Source organism: Pseudophryne corroboree, chromosome 4, assembly GCF_028390025.1.
Source record: "Pseudophryne corroboree isolate aPseCor3 chromosome 4, aPseCor3.hap2, whole genome shotgun sequence".
NCBI classification, from domain to species: domain Eukaryota; kingdom Metazoa; phylum Chordata; class Amphibia; order Anura; family Myobatrachidae; genus Pseudophryne; species Pseudophryne corroboree.
Window position 1 is genome coordinate 683,674,506 of NC_086447.1, and position 26,269 is coordinate 683,700,774.

At 43.6% G+C, this 26,269-nt stretch overlaps 1 protein-coding gene across 2 annotated transcripts in view; it reads right to left on the reverse strand.

Annotated features, from left to right (window-relative positions):
* STXBP5 (syntaxin binding protein 5) overlaps positions 1–26,269 on the reverse strand; it is a 698,920-nt gene that overhangs the window by 81,301 nt on the left and 591,350 nt on the right. For both annotated transcript variants that reach the window (XM_063917879.1, XM_063917878.1), the window contains exons 18-19: positions 22,546–22,697; positions 8,427–8,492 (exon numbers count right to left, since the gene is read on the reverse strand). In XM_063917879.1, the coding sequence (XP_063773949.1) occupies positions 8,427–8,492; positions 22,546–22,697 (218 nt within the window). The remainder of the gene's footprint in view (positions 1–8,426; positions 8,493–22,545; positions 22,698–26,269) is intronic.

Consider the following 26,269-nt stretch of genomic DNA (forward strand, 5'->3'; position numbering starts at 1 on the left):
AGGGGGGGGGGGTCTATGTGCTGTATACTATAAATAATGTGATGTGGGGGAGGGTATCCGTGTCTGCTGTGTTTAATGTAATGTACTGGGTGTAATATGGGGGTGGGGGCTGCGTACTGTATGCCAGTGGAGGAGGAGGGGGTGGAGGAGGGAGCCGCAGCAGCGCTATGTAATTGGTGGAGGTGCTGCTGCTGCGTTCCCTCTCCTTTACCATAGGCTGTCTTTCGCCGTTGTGAATGCTGGGATGCACTTCCCAACATTCATAGCGGCAGAGGGCAGCCTATGGAAAAGGAGAGGGAACGCAGCAGCAGCACCTCCACCAATTACATAGCGCTGCTGCGGCTCCTGAGTCCCCCTCCCTCCTCCTCCTTCCCCCCTGCCAGAAGCTGCACGAGGAGCCTGAGCCAGCAGAAACAGTAAGTATATCTATTCTATCTATCTATCTATCTATCTATCCTGTCTGCCGTATTGTGTAAAAAAGGGGACGCTGTTTGCCGTAATGTGTAAAAAGGGGGACGATGTCTGCCGTAATGTGTAAAAAAGGGGACGCTGTTTGCCGCAATCTGTAAAAAATGGGACGCTGTTTGCCGCAATGTGTAAAAAAGGGGACGCTGTTTGCCGCAATGTGTAAAAAAGGGCACGCTGTTTGCCGCAATGTGTAAAAAAGGGGATGCTGTTTGCCGCAATGTGTAAAAAAAAGGGGACGCTATTTGCCGTAATGTGTAAAAAGGGAGACGCTGTTTGCCGTAATGTGTAAAAAAGGGGATGCTGTTTGCCGTAATGTGTAAAAAAGGGACGCTATTTGCCGTAATGTGTAAAAAGGGGGACGCTGTCTGCCGTAACGTGTAAAAAAGGGGACGCTGGTTGCCGCAATGTGTAAAAAAGGGGACGCTGTCTGCCATAATGTGTAAAAAGGGGACGCTGTCTGCCGTAATGTGTAAAAAGGGGGACTGTCTGCTGTAATGTGTAAAAGGGGCTCTACCTGGTGTAGTGGCACTACTGTGCAGCGTAATTTGAATAATGGAGACTACTGTGCACCGTAGTATGAATTGGTATTATTTTGTGGCCACGCCCCTTCCCCATGAAGCCACACCCCTATATATTTTCGGCGCGCCTACGGCGCGCACTGCCCCTGTCTTGCATGTAGAAGGGGGGGGCGCCAATGCCATTTCTTGCACACAGCACTAAAATGCCTAGTTACGGCACTACAATCCTGTACCAGTGTATATAGATTTTCTATTTCTCATCTCTTCTCACAAATGTACACGGTATATAGTGTACCTATGTTAGTGCTCTTTTTTTCTTTTTTCTTTTTTTTTGCTGCTTTTAGTACTACTGTATAATTTTAATTTGCTATTGCAGGACACTCCCCTGAGTGGCAATAAATATGCCCATAGGTAGAGCTAGACCCGCCTTTTGGGCGGAGCATGACACACCCCTCAACGTCACAATCTGCTCCCACTTGGAATCTCCCTGAAACTAGTTTTCAAAAGTAGGCAAGTATGCTGTGATCCCTCCATGTTCAATTCTGGGGATGCCTAATACTTACAGGTACCCCTCAAAAAGGAGTGTTTTAGAAAATATCCAACAAATTTTTCTTAATAAATATATCCCTATCCTTAATGAACGCTGAGCACAAACGAGCTAAGATACTCATTTATAACACAATTACTGAATGCTATGATTGCTTAGCTAACCGGGTCAACCATACATCCGCAGCTTCTGTCGACACACCTACCAGTGCTGACAATCAGAAGTCTACTTACAGGATGTAGGAAGCCAACATCATGACAAAGAAGGAATACAGCTACAAACATATTTCTAAAAAACTAGTCTTTTGTTTAGCAAAAGTGCAGATGATTGATATTTAGATTCAGACTATAAACATAAATAACACACTAACCTCATATTGTATACCGCATAAATTTCACAATTGCTTTATTCTTTACAATATTAGCTGTATACATGTGCTTTGCTACAAAATTTCAAGTATTTCTGTGTGTATAACTTTAATTTTGAAGGACTTCCTGGTAAACTAATAAGACTCACAACAGTACATGCTCCGCCCACTGCGCCAATCTTTGTCAGCCTGCACCTCTGGGCTTGCATCACACTTGCATCAGACACATTTTTACACATTTTGTTCACATGATCCCCTGGTACCTTTAACTCTACATGGTTGAATACATTACCAACGGGAGTACACTCATGATTAATGCTCACGATGGGACAGGTGACTATGTTCTTTTCCCACACAATCTCACCTCATGCCCTTTCCTGATGTGGTGGCCTGCCCATCACCCACATGGGCCCTGAGGTGGGGGCACCTTGCTCTACAGGATGTTCTTGACAGGTTTCACTGCACATAATCTGGGGTATGCCTAGGACATTGGGATCATCACCTGGGATCATGTCCCTTTCTAAGAGAAATTCTTTCTGATTTATCTTCCCAGCCTGTCTGACTGATCTGAATCCTTGCAGATGGTAAGTCAGGGTCAGCTGGTTGTCCTACTTGGAATTCCTGACCTCTGATAAGTTGATAAGCATGAGGGAATAAAGCAGGAGGCAGCATTTCCTTGCTATAGTGGACATCGGTTAACGTCCCACCTGTCAGGGCAAATATGTGTTTTGGGATGGGAACACTCTCCTTCGTACACTGTTTCCTGTGTTGCTATCTCTGCGGTTATTGTATGTGTTATGGCTGCGTCACAGCTAGGGCCTTTGTCACTCTGCCCCATCTCCACAAGACTGGGGTCACTCACCTACCTACACCTGGAGAGAGAGTAACATGTTCCTTTCCTGGCTCAGCCTCAGGTAAAGGTTGATAGGCCCTCCCCCTCAGAGATTCTGCAGCATCTGACTGTGGCGCTCTCTGAAGGGTCCCACCCCTCCCTGGCTGCTCTCTGCCAGGGCAGAGGGAGGTTTGCATGACATAACTTGCATCACACTCCTGTCCAAACCTTTTGTTCATATATTACCCCCTGGCACTTGTAAATGGGGATCATCACCCTCCATCTTTTATCCACAGGTATCATATCCTAATTAAACACAACCTCACACTCATTACATGGCTCTGGCTGAGCACCTTGCAGCTTCACAGGGTCCTCGTTCATAATGGACAAATTAACCATATCACATACATCAGTGCCTAGATCATGCCCAGAAATTCCTGACACTGATAAGATTTCTACTTTCATAGCTAAGGAGACAGTCCATTGTCAACAAAAATACTTTCTGATTCATTTCCCAGGTTTTCCTCATTGGCTCGTGCCCTCACAGAGGTCAAGCTAGGATCAGTCAATTGCTCTGCTTTGAACGCCTCACTTCTGATGAGCTGATCAGTGTGAGGGAACAAAGCAGGGGGCAGCCCTTACTCCCTCCGAACAGGGTCTGAGACTGCAAGGAGGAAGGGGGGATGAGGGGGGGTTGGTTTGCTGGGAGCCACCTTCTCGACCTGCAGGGAATCCTGACAGCTCATCATCTCTGATACCACAAACATTTTTAGAACTATAAATTATATAGTATTCAACACAGTATTATCATCAGGAGCATGTTTCCCCACAAAAACTTCACGCTGAGTGGACATAACAATCCACCTTTTACCTGGCTCCTGCTTATTTATCGAACTGACACCAGACAGTGCATTATTATCAGATGCTGGAAAAAATAGGGTCATCACATATCGTTGTATCAGTAATGACATCACCATCATTCATGTAGGTGGAGTGCATTCACCCCAAACTATTTTCAATTATCTCACTCTTAGGCAGGTTGGGTAACACACATATGGGAACAGGGTCCCCCTATCCCCACTTCGTGGTAAGATGCCTGTGGACAGACTGGGTTACTTCCTATAACATTAATCGGGGTGCCACGGGACACATTGTTGCATACAGCCTTCAACCCAACTGCCGATACAGGTGAAACATGATCTGCTAACTGCACCCCACACAACTCTATATCATGGCATGCACTTTCTGACAGAATAGATTCAGCCCTGTGTAACCACAAAGAGTTATTTTCTAGTACACACTGGTTGGTAACATTCTCAGCATCACATACATTGGCATTAATGTTGTGCAGATCAGCAGGGGTCACCTGAGGAAAAGAAGGGTTATTTCCTGCAGCAATACAGTTCATATCACTGGTATTATCACAAGTCTCTGTCACAGTAGAGAATGCTAAATATTCATGGGGCACTACATTTCACCCAGAGTCACTTCTGTGCAAGATCCAGCAGTATCACATAGCATTATAGGTACTGTACACAGAGTAACACCATTGCAAGGTTTAGCATCATCACATACTACCTGAGATAAGTCACATATTTCAACAGACTTAGAAATGTCAGGCACACATTGTGCTATCAATTGTCCAAAGTCAGTCCCCCCGAACACATGCTTTGGAATAATATCCGACACTCCCACCTCTCTTATCGACAATGCGTATTTTCACTTCACAGTCAGCCTCCTCCAGCAACAAATCTTGGGCATCTGGTGGGAGAATGCTGCTCACCTCCTCAGCTTCTCCCAGCAGTTTAAACTGGGCCTTATAATGCAATGTCTCAGGAGCCAGTTCCACAACGACTGTAGCAGGAAGGGGTACCTTTTCCTCATGGGGCACCCCTGTAGGCTGGGCCTTTATTTCCAAAGCGGGTAACTGAAGCTGTTGTAGGTGATGCCTTTCAGCATCTACCCGGCGGCACTGATCTTTCCAAAATGGGGTAGCGAGCTTTCCTAAATCATAGGCCTCGCTGCGCTAATTGAAAATAGTCCACCAGTTCTCTCAGTAGTGTCGCAGGACTTGCATTGGGACCCCAGATGAGAAACTCTGCACAATACTGGCTGAAGTCGTTGTCCTCTTCTTCCTGTGCATAGGCGAGCTGCGTGATCATCTCCCTGCGGGAAGTGTTGTGGCAGGAGATTCCTTGCAGCTGACATTCTTTAATTAGCTCATCCGTACTCATCCTGGAAAACCGGTCATCTGGGTCTGCGCAGCATACCCCCATTGCTCTTCTGACGCCGTCTCGGATGGTTGCCCTGCAGCCTTCCTGGCTGCAGCAATTTCTGCCATCTCCTTGGTACTGGTAGGGGTATCAGACCTCGGTCTGGTATCTGTTGTACTGTCCAAGTTCCTATAGTCAGTCATACTAGGGACTTGTTTCATGCAAGGTTTAACGGTTACCTCCCTGGTCTCTTGGTGTCGCGAGCAATCACTTTTTTGTCACAATGCCATTTGTAGCTTACATTCTCTCTCAGCTAGTCAGTTTGCAGAACTCTTTTCTGCCATAGAACTATCCCTCTGCACCAGGTGTGCAGCAATGGCAGGCTCTATCTCTCTCTCCTCTCATGCACTGGAACACTTTCTCCCCGCCCAGCACGCAGCTCCGACAGTTTCCAGGAACGGAGGCATAAGATCCACATTTGAGGCAGCCACAACAGGCCTCACATCGATAAGAGTCCACATCAGAATCCAGCGTCGCACTATTGGTTCCCGCAGTAACTAATAGTCCAGTATGCAATACATCTGCTACTGTCACAGCAACCCAGGCCGATGCATCATTCCCACGCACAGGTTTGCAGCCATCATGATGCTCTGTATCTTTCCCAGCAGATATTTATATAAGGCCATATGCACAGGCCTCACATTGATAACCGAGTCCACATCAGAAATCAGTATGGCACTATTACTTCCCACAGTACATAACAGTCCAGTACGCAATACATCTCCTACTGTCTCAGCAGCCCAGGCCGATGCACTATTCTCACGCACAGGTTTGCCATCATTCTTCATCAGATGCTTAGACTTAGTCATCTTTGATCTAATTTTCGCCAAAATAAAATAATAGAAAAGAAAAACAAGAGAAGGGAAGGGGAACAGAGATTGCCACTCACCGGGGGGAGATTCAAATGTTTGAAAAGTCGGTTGGGTGTCTGTTTTTTCCTGTCTATTAGATAGGGAAAAACAGACTCCCAACTGACTTTTCAGACATTTGAATCTCCCCCACTGTGTGGATTTTAAAATTATAGTAAAGCTCTGGGTTCTGATTCTCGTGAATTGGGTTTTCCGCTCACGGAATTATTACCACATTTACTTAAGTTCTTAGCAAAAAAACAAACAAATATCATCCCACCGCTTGCCACCACTTTGTCACGACGCTGCTGGCCAATTCTACAAATTAGCCACTTTGAGAATTACCACATGCGATGTGGGGGTCACTTTTGACACACAGGATTAATCAAACACCTTAGCTGCCACCAGCAAGAGGAAATTAGCACCTAAACGCAAGGTAGTCTTCGCTTCTACCTGTCACACACACACACTGCAATACTTAGAAAAGTAGGTAGACATGGGCCACACGAGGCCTTCGTTCACAAGAATTACAGAATCAGAACTAAAAATTAGATGTTTAATTACAAGAATATGTCAGAGCTTTAGTTACAAAAAGGTGTTACAAAGATTATTAAGAATATTTTAAAAACACACAGAGTACAGTAATCTCAAAACCAAGAAAAGAAATAAAAATACAGAAAACCTAACTCACTTACTCAAACAAACTTAGGTGGTTTTGTTGTGTGGGAGTTTCACAGAATAACCCTGGTCATTTCCAACATATACAGTAGTTGAGTCCCCAAGAAATGCCCCCTCTGTCCCAGTGAGGGGGACAGATATAGCCCTGAGCTGCAGCAGCCCCCCACCCTTGGGATTTTTAACCACTTCTCTGCTGGACACTAAACATAAACCATTTCCACATACTGTTGGTGCTTGGCAACAGGCAGGGGGGAGAGGGTGTAGCCCAAAGAATTGGAATCTCTTTCAAAGAGAGTGAGGATCTGTGACTTGTCACCCCTGGATGGTTTTATGACTATACAGGAGATTTAGTGGCTTTAGTCATCTAAACATGTGGAATTCCTTTATTTTCCATCAGGTGATTGATCCGTACATCTCCCTCTTATCAGTATTTATAACCTCTGGTCTGGTCATTGCTTTCATCCCTAACTTTAGGGTCTGTAGATCTCCCCCAGCCTAGATGCATGGAGGTCAAATGCAGGACATCGCCTGCCAGCCATTTTGTCACATCTAAGCTGAAAGAACACAAATTTATACATATACAGTCACTTGAAAACATTATTGGTGATTATTTCTGCAGGTAATCACCACACCTTAGATCACATATAATTTGTGATCCTCCTTTCTGCGTTAAAACATGACAGGGGTCACTAACTAATGAGAGTGAATTATTGGTAAGTAGATCGTCTTTAAATTTTGCAAAGTTCTCAATTGTACTTAATGTTTAATTCAGTGCCCTCCAAATGTATCATAATTAACCTAGTTCCCGTGACCATTCCTTTTCAGTCACAGTTTGACTTAATGGGAGGGGCTACACATTATTAATGAAAGATTACTTTATACAATATAATAAAAAAACATAGATATTGGCATATGTAATAGGGTCCGAGTTTGCTGGAAGTGCAGGATGCCGGTCGATCTCGGACCTTTTTTTAGAGTGGCAATCGTTTATAAGGTATGGGTTTGTGTTGTCAATGATTGCTGGTTTAAAAAAAAGGTCAGCGGTTGGACGGCATTTGGCACCTCTGGCAAACTTGGACCCTATTAAATACGCCCTATGGAATCTATTGGCTACAGCAAATAAAGAATATGGTGCTTCATTTATCCAAAAGGACACTTATAATGGCAGCCCTTTTAAGGCTGTGGTAGGCTGAATTTATATACTTGCTAGCAAGGATATAAAGCCAGTGCCATAGAGAGCGGATAGTGCCCGGGATACTGAGGGTGGTGTGGTCTTGCCGCTCAAAAGATGTTAATATAGTTTTGCTGGTGCTGCTTAGAGGTTCCAGCGGCCACACAGGGGGGCATTTGTCCCCCTCAGCAGCGCTACAAAGGGGAATAATGTCACCCTTAGCAGCTGACCAGGGCAGGCCCCTGCTGGGGCCCTCCAAAAATCCCAGGCCACAGCAATTAGTACTTGCAAACCCTCACACACCCTCAGCGCCCCTGCATAAGGCAAAGTTACGTTATATTCATTGTATCCGCTTTTGATTTGGCAAGCATGGTTACTACAAAATGTGTATCTGTGGAGATGTCAGTGGTTTTGATTTCTGGCCTGCAGTGTAATGGTGAAAAACTATTTACTAAATTGCTACTGCTTCCTTTGTTTTTACGTTCAGCAGTCCACAGTATTATTATTATTATTATCATCCTTTATTTATATGGCGCAACAAGGGTTCCGCAGCGCCCAATTACAGAGTACATAAACAAATAATCAAACAGGAAAACAGCAACTTACAGTTGATGACAGTATAGGACAAGTACAGGGTAAACAGTATATAGGTATGTTATCTTACACTGTTAGTGGAATTAGAATACATGCCTATTAAAACAAAAGGCCATGCACACATGTTTACCTGAGGTGGGGGATTTGCAACGATCCTCTGAGGCAGTCGTGCTCTCGTTAATGTCACTAAGACCTGCTGAAACACAATACACAAAGACTGATTACTACACTGCACAAGTCAGGAAACTCCACAGCAATACTCTTCACAGATGGTGCTGTAAAAGGATCATGTTTATTTCATAGCTAGAATAAGCTTAATCCACCAAGATTTGTTTTTACATTTCAAACCTGCTACCTCATAAATAGGTAATTACAGTACACTAGTTCCAAATGTCAGTTTTGATTCCAGACGTGCCTAAAGAAAACGCATACCAGGGTACGCCACCTTACGGGTCAGAGTCCAAAAATGGATTGCCAATATGTATGTTTATGGTGGGTCATTGTGGGTTGTTGTTTTTTCCAAAACAACAAATTATTTTCAGAGGAAATTTTTTTTAGGGCTTATATACAATAACCAGTAATATAATTACATTCAAAAATTAACCATGTTACTTATACCAAAAAACAAATTATGTTCCCCCCCTTTACTAAGAAGGTGGTAGCTGTCTTTGTTACACCACTTGTTTATTATGTAAAATATACGTGCCAGACCTCATACCAAAAGGGCTGCAGTCCTGATTTTCAAAGGTACTTCACTGTTGGGCACCTTTTTAGGTACTGTATATAATTGTTTTAATAGGTTAGTATTTTTGAACAAGTACCTATATCTACCAAATGTCCAAATTAGTCGTTATAGTACTGTATATTATTCAAAACTGTACCATGAGCCACACAGCTGCTACCCTGGGTCTTAGCCTAAACAAAGGTTAGTAACCTCTGAGCTACTGTACACTGGCAGATACTTTAAAATTTTATAACACAGGTATCTTTTGGTTTCAAACAGTTGTTAAAACGAATACAGAGATTTCCATAGAGAGACTTATATTTATACATTTACAGCAATAACGTAGATTTTCTGTCACCATTTATCACAGCGATAGGAAATCCATTATCACCACAAATTACCAATACACTTTGTTTGAGCAGCTGAATAATACTTCGCCGACTGGCTGACAAGTCTTAATGTTTTGCCATGCAAGTGTTGGGGCAAATGGACATGCGCGACCCTGTTTTCCAGTTCCTGCATGCCCACACTTGGGCCTCTTATTCCACTTATGGAGAAAAAATAAATAAATGAAACTATTTTTTATATATATATATATATATATATATAAAAAAGTGAGAAATATTTTCATATATTTCCCTTACAATAAAAGGCCTTTTCAGCTATTGTTATCTCCTGCTATCTCCAACCTGAAATGGTGAGGGCAAAAGAAGGACTGCAGCAGCAGTGGTCCTTGTTAAATAGGCATGGGGAAGCTCTTGTTATGTGAAACCCATTGCCGGAGGTGACCGCTTAATGCAGAGGGAGAACCGTCAGGATTGGGAACGTCAGGATGCTGCTGTCTGCGTTCTGACCATTGGGATCTCGACCGCCAGGATTCAGATACCATCCCCTAGCCTTACGATCATGGTACAGTTATACTACTGCGTACTGACATAGTTAAAATTCTTTCTCTTACGTCCTAGAGGATGCTGGGGACTCCGTAAGGACCATGGGGTATAGACGGGCTCCGCAGGATATAGGGCACCTAAAAAGAACTTTGACTATGGGTGTGCACTGGCTCCTCCCTCTATGCCCCTCCTCCAGACATCAGTTAGATTCTGTGCCCAGAGGAGAAAGGGTACACTGCAGAGAGCTCTCCAGAGTTTTCTGTTTTAAAAGAATTTTGTTAGGTTTTTTATTTTCAGGGAGTCCTGTTGGCAACAGGCTCCCTGCATTGGGACTGAGGAGAGAGAAGCAGGGCTGGCTTTACGGTTGGGCTCTGTTTCTAGGCTACTGGACACCATTAGCTCCAGAGGGTGTCGGAACACAGGTCTCACCTGGGGTTCGTCCCGGAGCCGCGCCGCCGTCCTCCTCACAGATGACGAAGATAGAAGCCGGGTTAATATGAGAAGGCAGAAGACATCAGGCGGCAGAAGACATCAGATCTTCATGAGGTAAGGCGCGCAGCGGTAAGCTGCGCGCCATTGCTCCCACTATACACACACAGAGCAGCACTGAAGGGTGCAGGGCGCTGGGGGGGGGGGGGGCGCCCTGGGCAGCAATATTCCTCACTTCTGGGCATGTTAAGATGGATTAGGCTGCGGAGGCAGTAAATCCAAGAATCCCCCGCCATTTTAATAAAAAAAGCACTGGGACCGAAGCCCGCTGTCGGGTGGGTGGGGCTTGATCCTCAGCACTAACCAGCGCCATTTTCTCCACAGAGGCTGCATGCTGAACGCTGGCTCCCTGGTCTCTCCCCTGCTGACCTTCACAGGCTGGAAAAAAGAGGAGGGGGGCACATTGGCGACGCAGTGAGTGGGAATTGGAATATTATTATATAAAAAAGGCGCTATCTGGTCATATTTTTCCACAGTGTTATTAAGCGCTGGGTGTGTGCTGGCATACTCTCTCTCTGTCTCTCCTAAGGGCCTGGTTGGGGTTTTGTCCCCTTGTAGGTTAATCCCTGTGTGTGTGGGGTGTCGGTACGTGATGTCGACATGTCTGAAGCGGAAGGCTTCTCCAAGGAGGAGGTGGAGCAAATGAGTGGTGTGTCCCCGTCAGTTGTGCCGACTCCGGAATGGATGGACATGTGGCATATGTTGAATGCAAGTGTGGCATCTTTACATAAAAGGCTTGATAAGGCTGAATTAGGGGGGACATCAGCGGGTCAATCCTCGGATTGGACCGACTCACAGGGCCCGTCGGGGTCTCAAAAGTGTCCCTTAACACAAGACACTACTACCGACACAGATTCTGATTCCAGTGTCGACTATGACGAAGTAAAATTGCACCCTAGGGTGACTAAAACCATTCAGTATATGATTGTGGCAATAAGGGATGTGTTGCATATTGAGGATGAACCCTCGGTTCCCGACACAAGGGTACACATGTTTAAGGAAAAGAAACAGATTATTAATTTTCCCACATCTCATGAATTAAATGATTTCTTTGGAAAAGCTTGGGAGACTCCGGAAAAGAGACCGCATATCCCCAAAAGAATTTATATGGCATACCCCTTCCCTAAGCAGGACAGGGAGATTTGGGAATCACCCCCCCACTGTGGACAATGCCCTGACGCGCTTGTCCAAGAAAGTGGCGCTACCGTCTCCTGACACAGCGGCCCTTAAGGACCCTGCAGATCGCAGGCAAGAAACTACCTTAAAGTGTATTTATTCTCATACGGGTGCTGTGCTAAGACCGACAATTGCGTCGGCATGGGTGTGTAGCGCAATTGCAGCTTGGACAGATGAGCTGACAGATCAATTTGATAATATGGATAAGGATACTATATTCTTAACTCTAGCCCATATTAAAGTCGCAGTCTTATTTATGAGGGATGCTCAAAGGGACATTGGACTGCTAGCTTCTAGGGCCAATGCCATGTGTATCTCGGTGAGAAGATCCGTATGGACTCGCCAATGGACGGGTGATGCGGATTCCAAAAAACATATGGAAGTACTACCCTATAAGGGTGAGGTATTGTTTGGGGATGGGCTGACGGACCTGGTTTCCACAGCTACAGCAGGTAAATCAAATTTTTTACCATATATTCCCCAACAGGTAAGGGCAGAGGCAAAAGAGCACCTGCTTCGGCAGGTGCCCAGGACCAAAAGTCCTCCCCGGCTGCTCCAAAACCCACAGCATGACGCTGGGGCTCCCCTGAGGGAGTCCGTACCGGTGGGGGCACGTCTTCGACTTTTCAGTCAGGCCTGGATCAGATCAGACCTAAATCCCTGGGTGTTGGAAATAGTTTCCCAGGGGTACAAACTGGAATTCGAGGAGGTGCCCCCGCGCCGATTTTTCAGATCGGCCCTACCAGCTTCCACATCGGATAGGGATGTAGTGTTAGCTGCAATTCAAACGCTGTGTATACAGCAAGTGATAATCAAGGTTCCCCTGCACCAGCAGGGACGAGGTTACTACTCAACCCTATTTGTGGTCCCGAAACCGGACGGTTCGGTCAGACCTATTTTGAATCTGAAATCCCTAAACCTGTACATAAAAAGATTCAAATTCAAAATGGAATCACTCAGAGCGATAATAGCCAACATGGAGGAGGGGGAGTTTATGGACATAAAGGATGCGTACCTTCATGTCCCCATATATGCCCCCCATCAGGAATACCTGAGATTCGCTGTACAGGATTGTCATTACCAATTTTAGACGTTGCCGTTTGGACTTTCCACGGCCCCGAGGATTTTCACCAAGATAATGGTGGAAATGATGGTGGTCCTGCGCAAGCAGGGAGTCACAATTATCCCATACTTGGACGATCTCCTGATAAAAGCGAGATCAAGGGAGAAATTGCTGAGCAGTGTGGAGCTCTCTCTGAGAGTGCTCCAGCAACACGGTTGGATTTTAAATCTACCGAAGTCACAGTTGATTCCGACAACTCGACTGCCGTTCCTAGGTATGATACTGGATACGGAACAAATGAAGGTCTTCCTCCCAATAGAGAAAGCCCAGGACATCCAGAACATGGTCAGAGACCTGCTAAAACCGAAAAGGGTGTCAGTTCACCAATGCACTCGAGTTCTGGGAAAAATGGTGGCGGCCTACGAGGCCATTCCCTTCGGAAGGTTCCATGCAAGGACTTTTCAATGGGACCTTCTGGACAAGTGGTCCGGGTCCCATCTGCACTTACATCGGAAAATAACTCTGTCCCCAGGGGCCAGAGTGTCTCTCCTGTGGTGGTTGCAAAGTGCTCACCTGCTGGAGGGTCGCCGGTTCGGAATTCAGGACTGGATCCTGGTTACCACGGACGCGAGCCTCCGAGGATGGGGAGCGGTCACACAGGGAAAAAATTTTCAGGGACTTTGGTCAGACCAGGAGTCCTGTCTACATATCAATGTGTTGGAACTCAGGGCAATTTACAACGGCCTTCGACAAGCGGAGAGTCTTCTTCGAAACCTACCGGTTCTGATTCAATCAGACAATGTCACAGCAGTGGCTCATGTGAACCGCCAAGGCGGGACAAGAAGCAGAGTCGCGATGGCGGAAGCCACCAGGATTCTTCGCTGGGCGGAAAATCATGTAAGCGCTCTGTCGGCTGTCTTCATTCCGGGAGTGGACAACTGGGAAGCAGACTTCCTCAGCAGACACTATCTTCATCCAGGAGAGTGGGGACTTCATCAAGAAGTCTTTACAGACATAACACGTCTTTGGGGAACTCCTCAAATAGACATGATGGCGTCACGCCTCAACAAAAAGCTTCGAAAGTATTGTGCCAGGTCTCGGGACCCCCAGGCAGTGGCAGTAGACGCTCTGATAACACCGTGGGTGTTCAAATCGGTCTACGTGTTTCCTCCTCTTCCTCTCATCACAAAAGTGTTGAGGATCATAAGGCAAAGAAGAGTACAGACGATACTCGTTGTCCCAGACTGGCCTCGAAGGGCCTGGTACTCAGATCTACAAGAGATGCTCACAGGAGATCCCTGGCCTCTTCCTCTGAGGGAAGACCTGTTGCAACAGGGGCCCTGTGTATTTCAGGACTTACCGCGGTTACGTTTGACGGCATGGCGGTTGAACGCCGAATCCTAGCGAAAAAGGGGATTCCGGAAGAGGTCAACCCTACCTTAATAAAGGCTAGGAAGGAGGTGACGGTTAAGCATTATCACCGTGTCTGGCGAAAGTTTGTGTCTTGGTGTGAGACCAAGAATGCACCTACGGAAGATTTTCATCTGGGTCGTTTTCTCCACTTCCTACGGACAGGAGTGGATATGGGCCTGAAATTAGGCTCTGTTAAGGTTCAGATTTCGGCCCTCTCGATTTTCTTTCAGAAGGAATTGGCTTCTCTTCCAGAAGTCCAGACGTTTGTGAAGGGAGTGCTACACATCCAGCCTCCTTTTGTGCCTCCAGTGGCACCTCAACGTGGTGTTGCAGTTCCTAAAATCACACTGGTTTGAACCGCTTAACAAGGTTGAGTTGAAATTTCTTACTTGGAAGGTGGTCATGTTGTTGGCCTTGGCATCAGCAAGGCGAGTATCAGAATTGGCGGCTTTGTCACACAAAAGCCCCTACTTGAATTTTCATGTGGATCGAGCTGAATTGAGGACACGTCCGCAATTTTTGCCGAAGGCGGTTTCTTCATTCCATGTGAATCAACCTATTGTGGTGCCTGTGGCTACAAGTGACCTGGAGGATTCGAGATCCATGGACGTAGTCAGGGCCTTAAAGATTTATGTAGCCAGAACGGCTAGAATTAGGAAAACAGAGGCTCTGTTTGTCCTGTATGCGGCCAATAAGATTGGCGCACCTGCTTCGAAGCAGACTATTGCTCGCTGGATCTGTAATACGATTCAGCAGGCTCACTCTACGGCTGGATTGCCGGTACCAAATTCGGTTAAGGCCCATTCCACTAGGAAGGTGGGCTCTTCTTGGGCGGCTGCCCGAGGCGTCTCGGCATTACAACTTTGCAGAGCGGCGACTTGGTCGGGGTCAAACACTTTTGCTAAATTCTACAAGTTTGATACCCTGGCTTATGAGGACCTAGCGTTTGCTCAGTCGGTGCTGCAGAGTCATACGCACTCTCCCGCCCGATTGGATGCTTTGGTATAAACCCCATGGTCCTTACGGAGTCCCCAGCATCCTCTAGGACGTAAGAGAAAATAAGATTTTAAACCTACCGGTAAATCTATTTCTCCTAGTCCGTAGAGGATGCAGGGCGCCCGTCCCAGTGCAGAAACTCTGCAAGACTTGTATATAGTTGTTGCTTACATAAGGGTTATGTTACAGTTGAAATCGGTCTTGGACCGTTACTGTTGTTGTTCATATGGTTAACTGGTTATGTATGATCCAGGTTACATGGTATGATTGGTGTGGGCTGGTATGAATCTTGCCCTTGGATTTCTAAATCCTGCCTTGTATTGTCCATCTCCTCTGGGCACAGTTCTCTAACTGAGGTCTGGAGGAGGGGCATAGAGGGAGGAGCCAGTGCACACCCATAGTCAAAGTTCTTTTTAGGTGCCCTATCTCCTGCGGAGCCCGTCTATACCCCATGGTCCTTACGGAGTCCCCAGCATCCTCTACGGACTAGGAGAAATAGATTTACCGGTAGGTTTAAAATCTTATTTTTAGTAACATTACAATAGTCTTGGTATTATACCATCAGCACTTTACCGCTGGTATATTCACTTCTGACATAGTGACTGTTGACTAAGGGTTTGTATCCCAATTGAAGTTACCTAGAGGAAACATAACTTGGCCAGGCGACTGAAGCAAATTAGAATGTTTTAGGAAACTGTAAGCTCTTATACTAGCTGCTACTGCAGCTCATTATTATCTGTGTATGAGTAATTATACATAACTATATTTATGTATTTCTTATCATATTCACTGTATTCATATTATGTTGTTTGCAGTCATATATACCATATACGTAACATTGATAGGAGATATGGATCTGTGACTTACTATAAACAATGATGACAAGCTTTTTCCAGTGGTGAATTTCCCAATAGGAACTTGAGGCACGTGCCTAGGGGTGGCACTTGTTGGGGGGAGGCACTTGGATACATGTGTTGGTACTGTAGACCGAAACGTACCAGCAACTGCATAATATTTCCGTTGTACTGTACCATATGCCATCTTGAATGGAGTGTAAATGGGTAGGACATGCACATACTGCCCCTGTAAGCTGTCCTACTTAGTAAATGTGTGTACATAATAAAAAATAAAAATTAGCTATCATCAAATGAGGGCTTATAATCAAGCAATGGCTGTTACTGTTGTGCCTAGTGGGGCCTTCATCGCTAAATACGCCCCTGGCTATTTCCCATCATTAAAATACTAAGGGGTCAATCCAATAAAATGCAAATTCACTCAAGTGCTCGCAGCCCCAGTTTGGTGTGAGTTCAGCTTGTTGTAACGTGTGGCTGCTGCCAGGCTGACTCACGGGTGAGAAAAACTACCCCAAAATGTCAAAATAGTTCATTTGATTATTTAAAAATTACTACTATGCTGCTTTTAATTTGTAGCTATTGATTTAATACTAGGCCTGAATATTTTTTTGCTAGGGTCTTTTTCTGTGTGGAGGAATGTGTGAAACATCCCTCCCAACATTATTGGCATTAGGGACAAACTTCCTGACTGCGATGTAAGCAGGAAGAGCCAATCACATTGGGACTTTCCTGTACAGTGGTAGGATATAAACACATACAATACAACAGAACTGACCTCAGAATAGCTATACCTATACACAGCTTGTATATAACATGGATACCAGCAAGATGCATTCTATAATTAAACATACAGGACATTTGTACAAGTTTTAATATATAAATTTTTATTAAAACTTAACATGAGGAAGTTTGATGTATGTATTATCAAAGAGCCTAACTAGGCTTACTTTTTAGGTAAAAAAAGTTCTATACCCAACACAGGATCACAAAATGTAGTTGTCATGTACAGGTCACGTACAGGACAAGCCAAGTCCACCACCGTTTTGTAAAGTACACTTCTACTTGATAATAGGGATGGCCATCGCCCATCGATGATTCTAAATCATTGATGGTCTATGACCGATGTCGAATACTTTTACCATCGATGGGGAGAACAGATGGTTTCCCGCTATCGATGGTTCAGTGCTACAGATTTTTTTTATTTCCCTCAAACTGTCGGGGCATGAAGCTTAGCCCTGCCCTCTGACACCCAAGAGACCATGCCCCCTGGATCTGAGTGGCCTCCATTTCTTTGTACAGTAATACAGGGGTGACCATTGATGTGTAAAACCATTGATGGTTCTCTTACAGATGGTTTAACACCATCAAGGTTATCCATCAATGGTACCATCAATGAGTAACCCACTTATGGCCATTCTTACTTGATACTTCCCCTTAACTCCAAATTAAGAGTTAGGAAGACCTATGAAAAAGCTATAATTTAACTTGTCAACCTATGTTTAAAACTAAAAAAAAGAAAAACATAGCTAAGCATAGCTAAGCTACAGATTTCTTTACAGTGTCACATATGGGACATTTTACTAAATTTTAACAAATGGCCTTATAGCCGAGAGGTAGCAATCTCTGTTAAAATGAAGGCACAGGATTTATTCTTCCACTTGCGGATTAGAATTAGCTGATAGACACCATGAAAACCTTTGGAGACTGAGTAATGTTTACTTAATGTAACATGATGCAACACATTATAAATGTTGAATTAAAACAATGTGCTGCATCATGTTACATTAAGTAAACATTATTCAATCTACAAAGGTTTTCATGGCGTCTATCAGCTAATTCTAACCTGCAAGTGGAAATGAAAGTGTAAACTACCAGAGAGGGCATAACTTGCAATCACTGGCCCACATGGCACAATTTGGCAGTGGTGGGGGTTGATGCAAGTCTACTTACCTCACCGGAGGCCCCCTACTCTGTTCTTATGAGCATGCACGGGGGTGGGGGCTGGGGGGTGTAACTAATGAGCAGTGGAGTTTTGCTGTGACAGTAATCCCCACTGTGTTTGACCCGGCCCATACACATACTCTGTGTAGAGAAGGGGATGCCTGGCATGGTTTGCAATGAACTTACGCACCTCCTCGCTACTGGGCCCCATAGTAGCTGCATAGCATAGTTACACTCCTGGTTAACCTTTAACAGTGAATAGGATAGAGGGGGAGATGTATTAAAACTTGCAGACAGATAAAATACCAACCAATCACCTTCTAACAGGAATTTTCCAGGCTGTGTTTGAAAAATGGCAGGAGCTGATTGGTTGATACTTTATCGCTCGCCAAGGATTGATGCATCTCCACCAAAGTCTGATACAATATATTGTTAATGCATTACATTGATTACAGTTTATAACATTCCTATACCTGTTACCAGCTGTTATGCAAAACACAGAATGCACTATTATAATTTGTTAATCACAGATATAGCTTGTGGAATCTATTTTCTAATGACATAGCTCACTATTCAAATAATCCAACGTTATGTGATACAAAGTATAACAGATCTTTCCTTCAAGTTCAGCAGTATAAGAGACATTGCCAAACTGTAGTCAAACAGTACAAGGTAAAGAGTAGGAGGTCAGAAGAGAACAAAAAAAATAAATAAATAAAATTCATTGTATTGGGCACACTCGGACTATAATATTTTCTTAAAGTCAAATATCCGTCATGATAGATGACCACAAATTCTAAAATGTAACTTTTATTAGAATGTTTAAAAACATAGGCGAAATATAGTGCATGTGAATAAAGTTGTGAAAATACTAAAGTGAATTAAAAAGCTTAGCCACTGTGGTTACTGTTATATTTCCTCACTGTCTCCAGTGTCTATACAATGTTGCAATATTTGTAGCTATGCTGGTTGCCTTATGTCTGATACTGATACCTTTGTATCTATCAAGGATGGCTCCTATTAGGATTTCATTATACCACCAGTGTTTTAATTTTATTCCAAATCAGCAGTGTGCGCATCACTGACTATTCATACTACAGTGGTGACCCATCCTTAAAGTGTCTGCTACTGTTTGTTAGGGACTCATTATTCTTGGAATGATTATCCTTATACTGCTGCTCTCTAGATATGAGACATGTAATATTCAGGGTACTTTATTTCATGATTTACATCTCACACATGTGTAAGTGACTGGTGTAGACATACAAAGTAACAAATGTGAATTTAACTACACCGAATAAGAGCATTGTGAGTCTGATAATAAAAGAACCGCTCTCATGACAATAGGTGTACTGAGAAACCTATTGGAATGTGACACATCTTATAAATACGTCACATATGTGTATAATGGGTGTTGATGCATGGCTGAACAAATAAGGTATATTGTCACATGAAATAAAGTACCCTGAATATTACATGTCTCATATCTAGAGAGCAGCAGTATAAGGATAATCATTCCAAGAATAATGAGTCCCTAACAAACAGTAGCAGACACTTTAAGGATGGGTCACCACTGTAGTATGAATAGTCAGTGATGCGCACACTGCTGATTTGGAATAAAATTAAAACACTGGTGGTATAATTAAATCCTAATAGGAGCCATTTTCACAACTTTATTCACATGCACTATATTTCGCCTATGTTTTTAAACATTCTAATAAAAGTTACATTTTAGAATTTGTGGTCATCTATCATGACGGATATTTGACTTTAAGAAAATATTATAGTCCGAGTGTGCCCAATACAAGGAATTTTTTTTGTTCTCTTCTGACCTCCTACAGTTATCATATTCCTTGGAGCACCTCCCAACATAAAAGATATATATCTATGTTACTGAACAAAAGGGAAAGGACATGAAATAATATATGAATATAATTTGATTAAAACAAAGTTTGTGCGACCCTTTATCCTTTCAAGGTAAAGAGTATGCAGGTGACACAAAGTGAGACACACAGTAGCAGCAATTCATGACATTTCATTGACTTACTTATGAGAGAAGAGCGGAGTTTTTTCACAGACTCAGAATATAAGCTAGAAAGGCCGCACATGCAAGAAGCCACAGTCAGCATACCTTAGTGAAGCGATGAAAAAAGGAAAAGACAGACACCAGAACAGTACGAGGAACATGAAAACAAACCTCAAAGGATAAATGTCATCTTTACTTATATACAATGTAAGAACATGGAAAAAAAACAATGCAAAATGAAAACGAGGACAGGGAAAATAAACAGCAAAAAAAATACTGCGATGGAACAGAAATACAGATGCGCTTGTACAGAGACCATAAAGATATGCAAACATTTTACCTACTCACTGAGAAATCCTCTGGAGAAGACCGTCATAAATCATAGTGACACAGATCGTTATATGCACAAGTGTAGCTCTAGGAAATAATTCCAAATGATTATTTGCACTAAAGTGTACCTGTCACCCACACACAGCGCAGGGATTCTGGGGTCTGAATCAATGTTCTTGAATGCAGCTCATTAATTCCCTAGAAATGTGCATATGCAAACAATATAAAAGTGCTTGTGTCTAGGTGACAGGTGCACTATAACATACCTCACTGCAAGATGAACCTTTGTGTATTGCATATTACTTTTTTAACACAAGTGATTTCAGATGGGACCCACTAGCCTATCTATACCTTATAGTTAAAACCACTTACCTGTCTGGGTACTGCAAATGTATTAAACTGAACAGAGGTTCCTTTACATGCTGGAGATTAATACAGTATAAGCAAACACGGCATATTACGTAGCTAGATAATATGCATTACATAACTTATTTGTTTATACTAAATATATTTTAAGTGAAGTCTCTAACTCCTTATCTCTGGGTAGGGGGCAGCTGCTGCAACACTGCGGATAGAGTGATGGCTTGGCAACTTGCTTTGCTTAAATACTCTGTGCGGATTGTTTGAATCAAAAGAGAGATGTCACTGCAAATTAAATGACTGCAGCCTCTGCTCTTTTAACTGCATTAAATCACATTAGGGAAGTGGGAGGAGCGTCAGCTAACTGAATAGGGAGGGACTGTAATAACCTTTTATCAGAGCTACACTGGAATATCAGGTTAACTCTTAACATTGCACTGAAAGTTACAATTTTGGGGTTTAGCATTCTTTAAAAAACTGTGTTTTTTAGCTGGGAGAAACCTATCAAACCTAAAGAGTGGGTGGAGAAGAGGAGAAGCTGTCCATAGAAACCAATTAGCATCTAGCTGGCATATTTCAATTACATTCTATAAAACGATAGGTAGACGCTGACTGGGTACTATGTGGAGTTCCTCCCTTGCCCACTAGACGACTTGATACATTTCCTCCACTACTGTATGGCCATCTCTGTACGGTGATTCAGGAGAAGCCACGGAGTTCTCTAATTGCAGTACATACAGTATCACTCAGATTTCCACAATGCTGCTCACAAGTACTGGTGATCTTTCCTCCAGATCTGAAACGTTTCTGACACAGAGCCATTCTCCTATAAAAAGAGAAGCTACTTCATTTTAAAGGGATGTAGTGATACCACAGGAAACCTAGTGCTGTGGTCAGACTAATAGTGACCTGCTGACAGTCTAGGTTTATGTAGCATAAGAAAAGAAAGGAAATGGTGGTTATTTTGCTGAAAATGAAACGGAGTGTATATGTACACTGGTGTCAGTGGTGATTTACAGTATACTAGAACAGTAAATAGGCCAAATTTTGTGGTTCTTAATATCCATAGTGGCACACACAAAATGGATAAAGGCTGACACAAGGCCTAACACAACTCAACAAACAATGAGGGAGATGTATTAAGTCTTGGAATGTAATAAAGTGCAGAGAGATAAAGTACCAGCCAATCAACTCCTAATTGTCATGTTACAGAACAAGCCTTGGGGAGTGATAAATAGCACGGGTATAAAGTACAAACCACCAAGCTCCTAACTGCCATGTTACAGGCCGTGTCTGAAAAATGACAGGAGCTGATTGGCTGGTATTTTATCACCTTGAAATTTATCACTCTCCAAGGCTTGATAAATCTGGGCATGTGTTTGAAAAATGACAGTTAGGAGTTGACTTAGTACATCTGCCCCAATAGTTGCTTATTAGTTAATAACTACTATATTTACATTTCAACAATATGCTATGGTTAGAGACAGATTAAACTGAAATTTAGCTAATGACAGCAAACAAAATATATTCCTCTTCAATCTGATATTGTACTAGTGGCGTCACTAGGGTAGTTTCGGACTGCACCAGGAAACACAATCTGAGGGGTGACATAGAGGGCTGCTCTTCTACTTTGGTGTCACCCCTTAGATGGTGTCACCTAGCAGAGGTCATATTAGTGCTAGGAGAGGCTGGGGGCTGACCAGGGGGTGTGACATTGTGAACATGAGACCACACACCCACTTCGCGCCAGGAACGCCAATGCATAGCACTGTGAATGTGAGAACGGATGGATGAAACAACTGGATGTATCTAATAATCTGTAGCACAAAAGGTGGACTGAAACACACATGCATAAGTGAATACCATATCTGTGCATGCTGAGTAGATCGCAGATTTTGCATGTTGTATTCTTTAAGTACTAATTATAAGAGCACATTTGTGTGAACTAAATACACATGCTCTAGCAATAAGCAGCAAGTCTCCTTACCTCCTGAGGGCTGTCGTGTTTTGCGTGGAGAACGTGGCTGCCTCTGGTAGGGATCATTGGAGCCATATAGTTCAATTGTACCCAGGTTTAACAGAACGGTCTTCTGCATGTAGTCTACCATAGCAATACCATTACAGTTTCCAAATACTACTCTGGAAGTTGTGTGAGGTTAGAGGGAGAAGAAAAAGAGATTACCAAATATTCCCACTAGCCTATTAGACTCCATGGGGTATATTTAGAAAAGAGCGGGTTTTTAGAAGTGAAGATGTTGCGCATTGCAATCAATCAGATTCTACTTATTTATCTAGAACCGTCTAGAACAGGCATTCCCAACCACGGTCCTCAAGGCACACCAACAGTGCAGGTTTTAGTGATATCCAGGCTTCAGCACAGATGGTTAAATCAAAATAACTGAGGTACTAATTAAGTCACCTGTGCTCAAGCCTGGATATCACTAAAACCAGGACTGTTAGTGTGCCTTGAGGACCGAGGTTGGGATACACTGGTCTAGAAGATAATAACTAGAATCTGACTGGTTGCTATGGGCAACATCTCCACTTTTAAAAATCCTTACTCTAGTAAATATACCCCCACGGGTCCACAGCATAAGGTGTAATAGGAAATATGCCCTATAACAACTTAAAAACATGCTATGATGATATGCAATCAGCATTTTTATTCATAGTAAAGTAAGCAATATTTATTTTAAAATTAAGTCTAGATTATTCATTTACTGCAATGTACTGTAATGCCTGATTCAGAGCTGACATCCACATTGTCATTAGCTGACCTCCACATTGTAAATGCCATGCTGCAGACACAAGTCAACACTTTATTAATGTTCTACTGAGGTATAGGCAGAGTACTTAATAGTTCTGCAGAGGGATGTATTGAATACAGGTCAGCAGCTGCTGAGTTAACGTGTATATTCAAACTATAGTACATATATCACAGTCTACAAATCTACTAATCTAACTAAGTTGTTGTTTACTAGAAAGTATGCATTAAAAAGAATTCTCGATCCATGGCCTCTTACTGGTAAAAGTTACCTATTGACATAGATCGTAAGCTTGCGAGCCGGGACCTCCTACCTCTATGGTTGTTGTGTTATTACCCAGTTTTGTCTTATCATTTTGTCCAGTTATAAATTGCAACAGAATTTGCTGTGCTATATAAGAAACTGTTAATAAATAAATAATAACTATTGACAGGTTTAAACATGTCCCTACCTTTCCCCCTCAGACTCTCCACCGCTCTCCAAAACTTCAAACGGGCTCTCAAGACCCATTTCTTCACCAAACCCAGTCATATCTCATCCTAACCCTCTGTTCCACGCTCTCTATGTACCCCATCTGTGTCACCACTGTCTGTCTACTGCTCCCCTTTAGAATGTAAGCTCTCACGAGTAGGGCCGTTTTCCCTCATGTGCTTATCCTATTTCTTACTTTAACACTCTTCAACTGCACCAAATCCAGTAGTCTTCTGCCACCTGATATTTATTTCAATGTTATCTGCTGATGTAGCTATGTTTATTTACCCGGTACTTGTCCTATATTGTCTTCATCTGTAAGTTGCTGTTTTCCTGTTTTGATTATTTGTTTACGTACTCTGTAACTGGGCGCTGCGGAACCCTTGTGATGCCATATAAATATAATCGTTATGGTAGACTTACCGTTGATAACTCTATTTCTCCTAAGTCCACAGGATCCACAGGATAACATTGGGATATCAGGTAGCAACAGCGGATTGGCACCAAATGTTCAAAGCTTTTCGGCCTCCCAGATTGCAACGGGCCGTCCTTATATCCCTGCTCCTGGCACAGGCAAATCAGTTGTTTTCCAAAGCTCAAGGCAGGAGCATCATAGAGAGCACTATTCAGGTGAGAAGAACACACATGCAAACCCTCCCGTACAAGAAGGTTAGTAAGTGAAAGGATCCTCAAATCATCTGCATCAGGGTGGGATCCCTGTGAACTTAGGAGAAATAGAGTTATCAACGGTACAGTAAGTCTACCATAACGATTATTTCTCCTGCAGAGTCCACAGGTTATCTGAAGGATAACATTGGGATGTCCCAAAGCAATTTAGTGGTGGGGACGCTCCTGATTGGACAGGAGAATCCTTTGCCCAAATTCAGCACCCTGAGAGGCAAAGGAATCCACGGCATAATGTCTAATGAATGTGTTAATGGAAGACCATGTGGCTGCCTTACATATTTGTTCTGTTGTGCTGCCTATGATGGACCTACCTTACGAGTAGAGTGAGCAGAGACATTAGCCAGAACAGGGCGATCAGCTTGAGAATATGCTTCTGAAATCGTCATCCGAAGCCACCTCGCCAGTGTCTGCTTATCAGCAGACCATCCTCTCTTTTGAAATCCGTAGAGAACGAAGAGAGTGTCTGTTTTTCTGTTGGCACTAGTATGATCCACGTAGATCCTTAAGGCACGGACTACGTTGAATGATGCATCTCCCGCAGAAAGATCCGGCCCTTGGAAAGCCGGGACTACAGTTTCTTTGTTAAGGTGGAATTTAAACACAAGCTCAGGAAGATACCCAGATTTGGTTCTGAGAACCGCTCTATCTGGATAAAAAAAATCAGAAAAGGAGGGCGACATAACAATGCCACTAAATCTGAAACTCTTGTAGCTGAAGCAATAGCCAGCAGAAAGGGAACCTTAGCTGTCAACCATTTAAGATCAACTCGTTTTAGTGGTTCAAATGGGGCAACTTGAAGGGCCTTTAGGCACTGTAGGAGGAACAAAAGGAGGTTGAATGTGCAGCATTCCGTGGAAAAAAGTGTGCACATCCAGTAGGTTAGCAATTTTCTTTTGGAACCATGCAATCAATGCTGACACTTGCACTCTCAAGGAAGCCACCCGTAGACTTTTGTCCATTCCTGCCTGAAGGAATGCTAAGACTCTGGAAACTCTGATAGACCTAGGGTCAACTGCACCATTGAATATAGGCTTGCCATATTCGGTGATAAATGCGAGCTGAGGAAGGTTTCCTTGCTCTGAGCATTGTTTGAATTACTTGTTGTGAGAATCCTTTTGCTTTCAGGATTGAAGTCTCAAAACCCACGCTGTCAAAGAGAGTTGATCCAGGTGCTTGTAGTAGAAAAGACGCTGAGACAGTAGATCTGGACGTTGAGGGAGTAGGAATGGAGCATCCATCGACATCCTCTGCAGATCTATGTACCAATGTCTTCTGGGCCAAGCCGGGGCTATTAGTATCACGGCACCCATTCCTTGTTTCACCTTTCGCATCACCCTGTGTAACAGGGCGATTGGTGGAAACACATAGGCCAGACGAAAGTTCCATCTCATTGAAAGGGCATCCACAAAGGTTGCTCTGGGATCCTTTGATTTTGACCCGTATGTGGGAACTTTGTTGTTCTGATGGGACGCCATGAGATCTATCTCTGGTAACCCCCACTTGTCTACCAGAGTTTGGAAGACCTTGAGGTGTAAAGCCCATTCGTTTGCATAAATGGTCTGTCGACTGAGAAAATACGCTTCCCAGTTTAGGACTCCCAGAATGAACACTGCGGACAAGGCTGGATGATGAAGTTCTGCCCACTTTAACATGTGATTTAGCTCCTTCATTATGGTTTGGCTGCGAGTTCCTACCTGATGGTTGAGATACACTACTGACGTTGCATTGTCCGAGCGGATTTGGACTGGTTTCCCCTGAAGGATGTCCTTTGCCTGAATAAGTGCCATA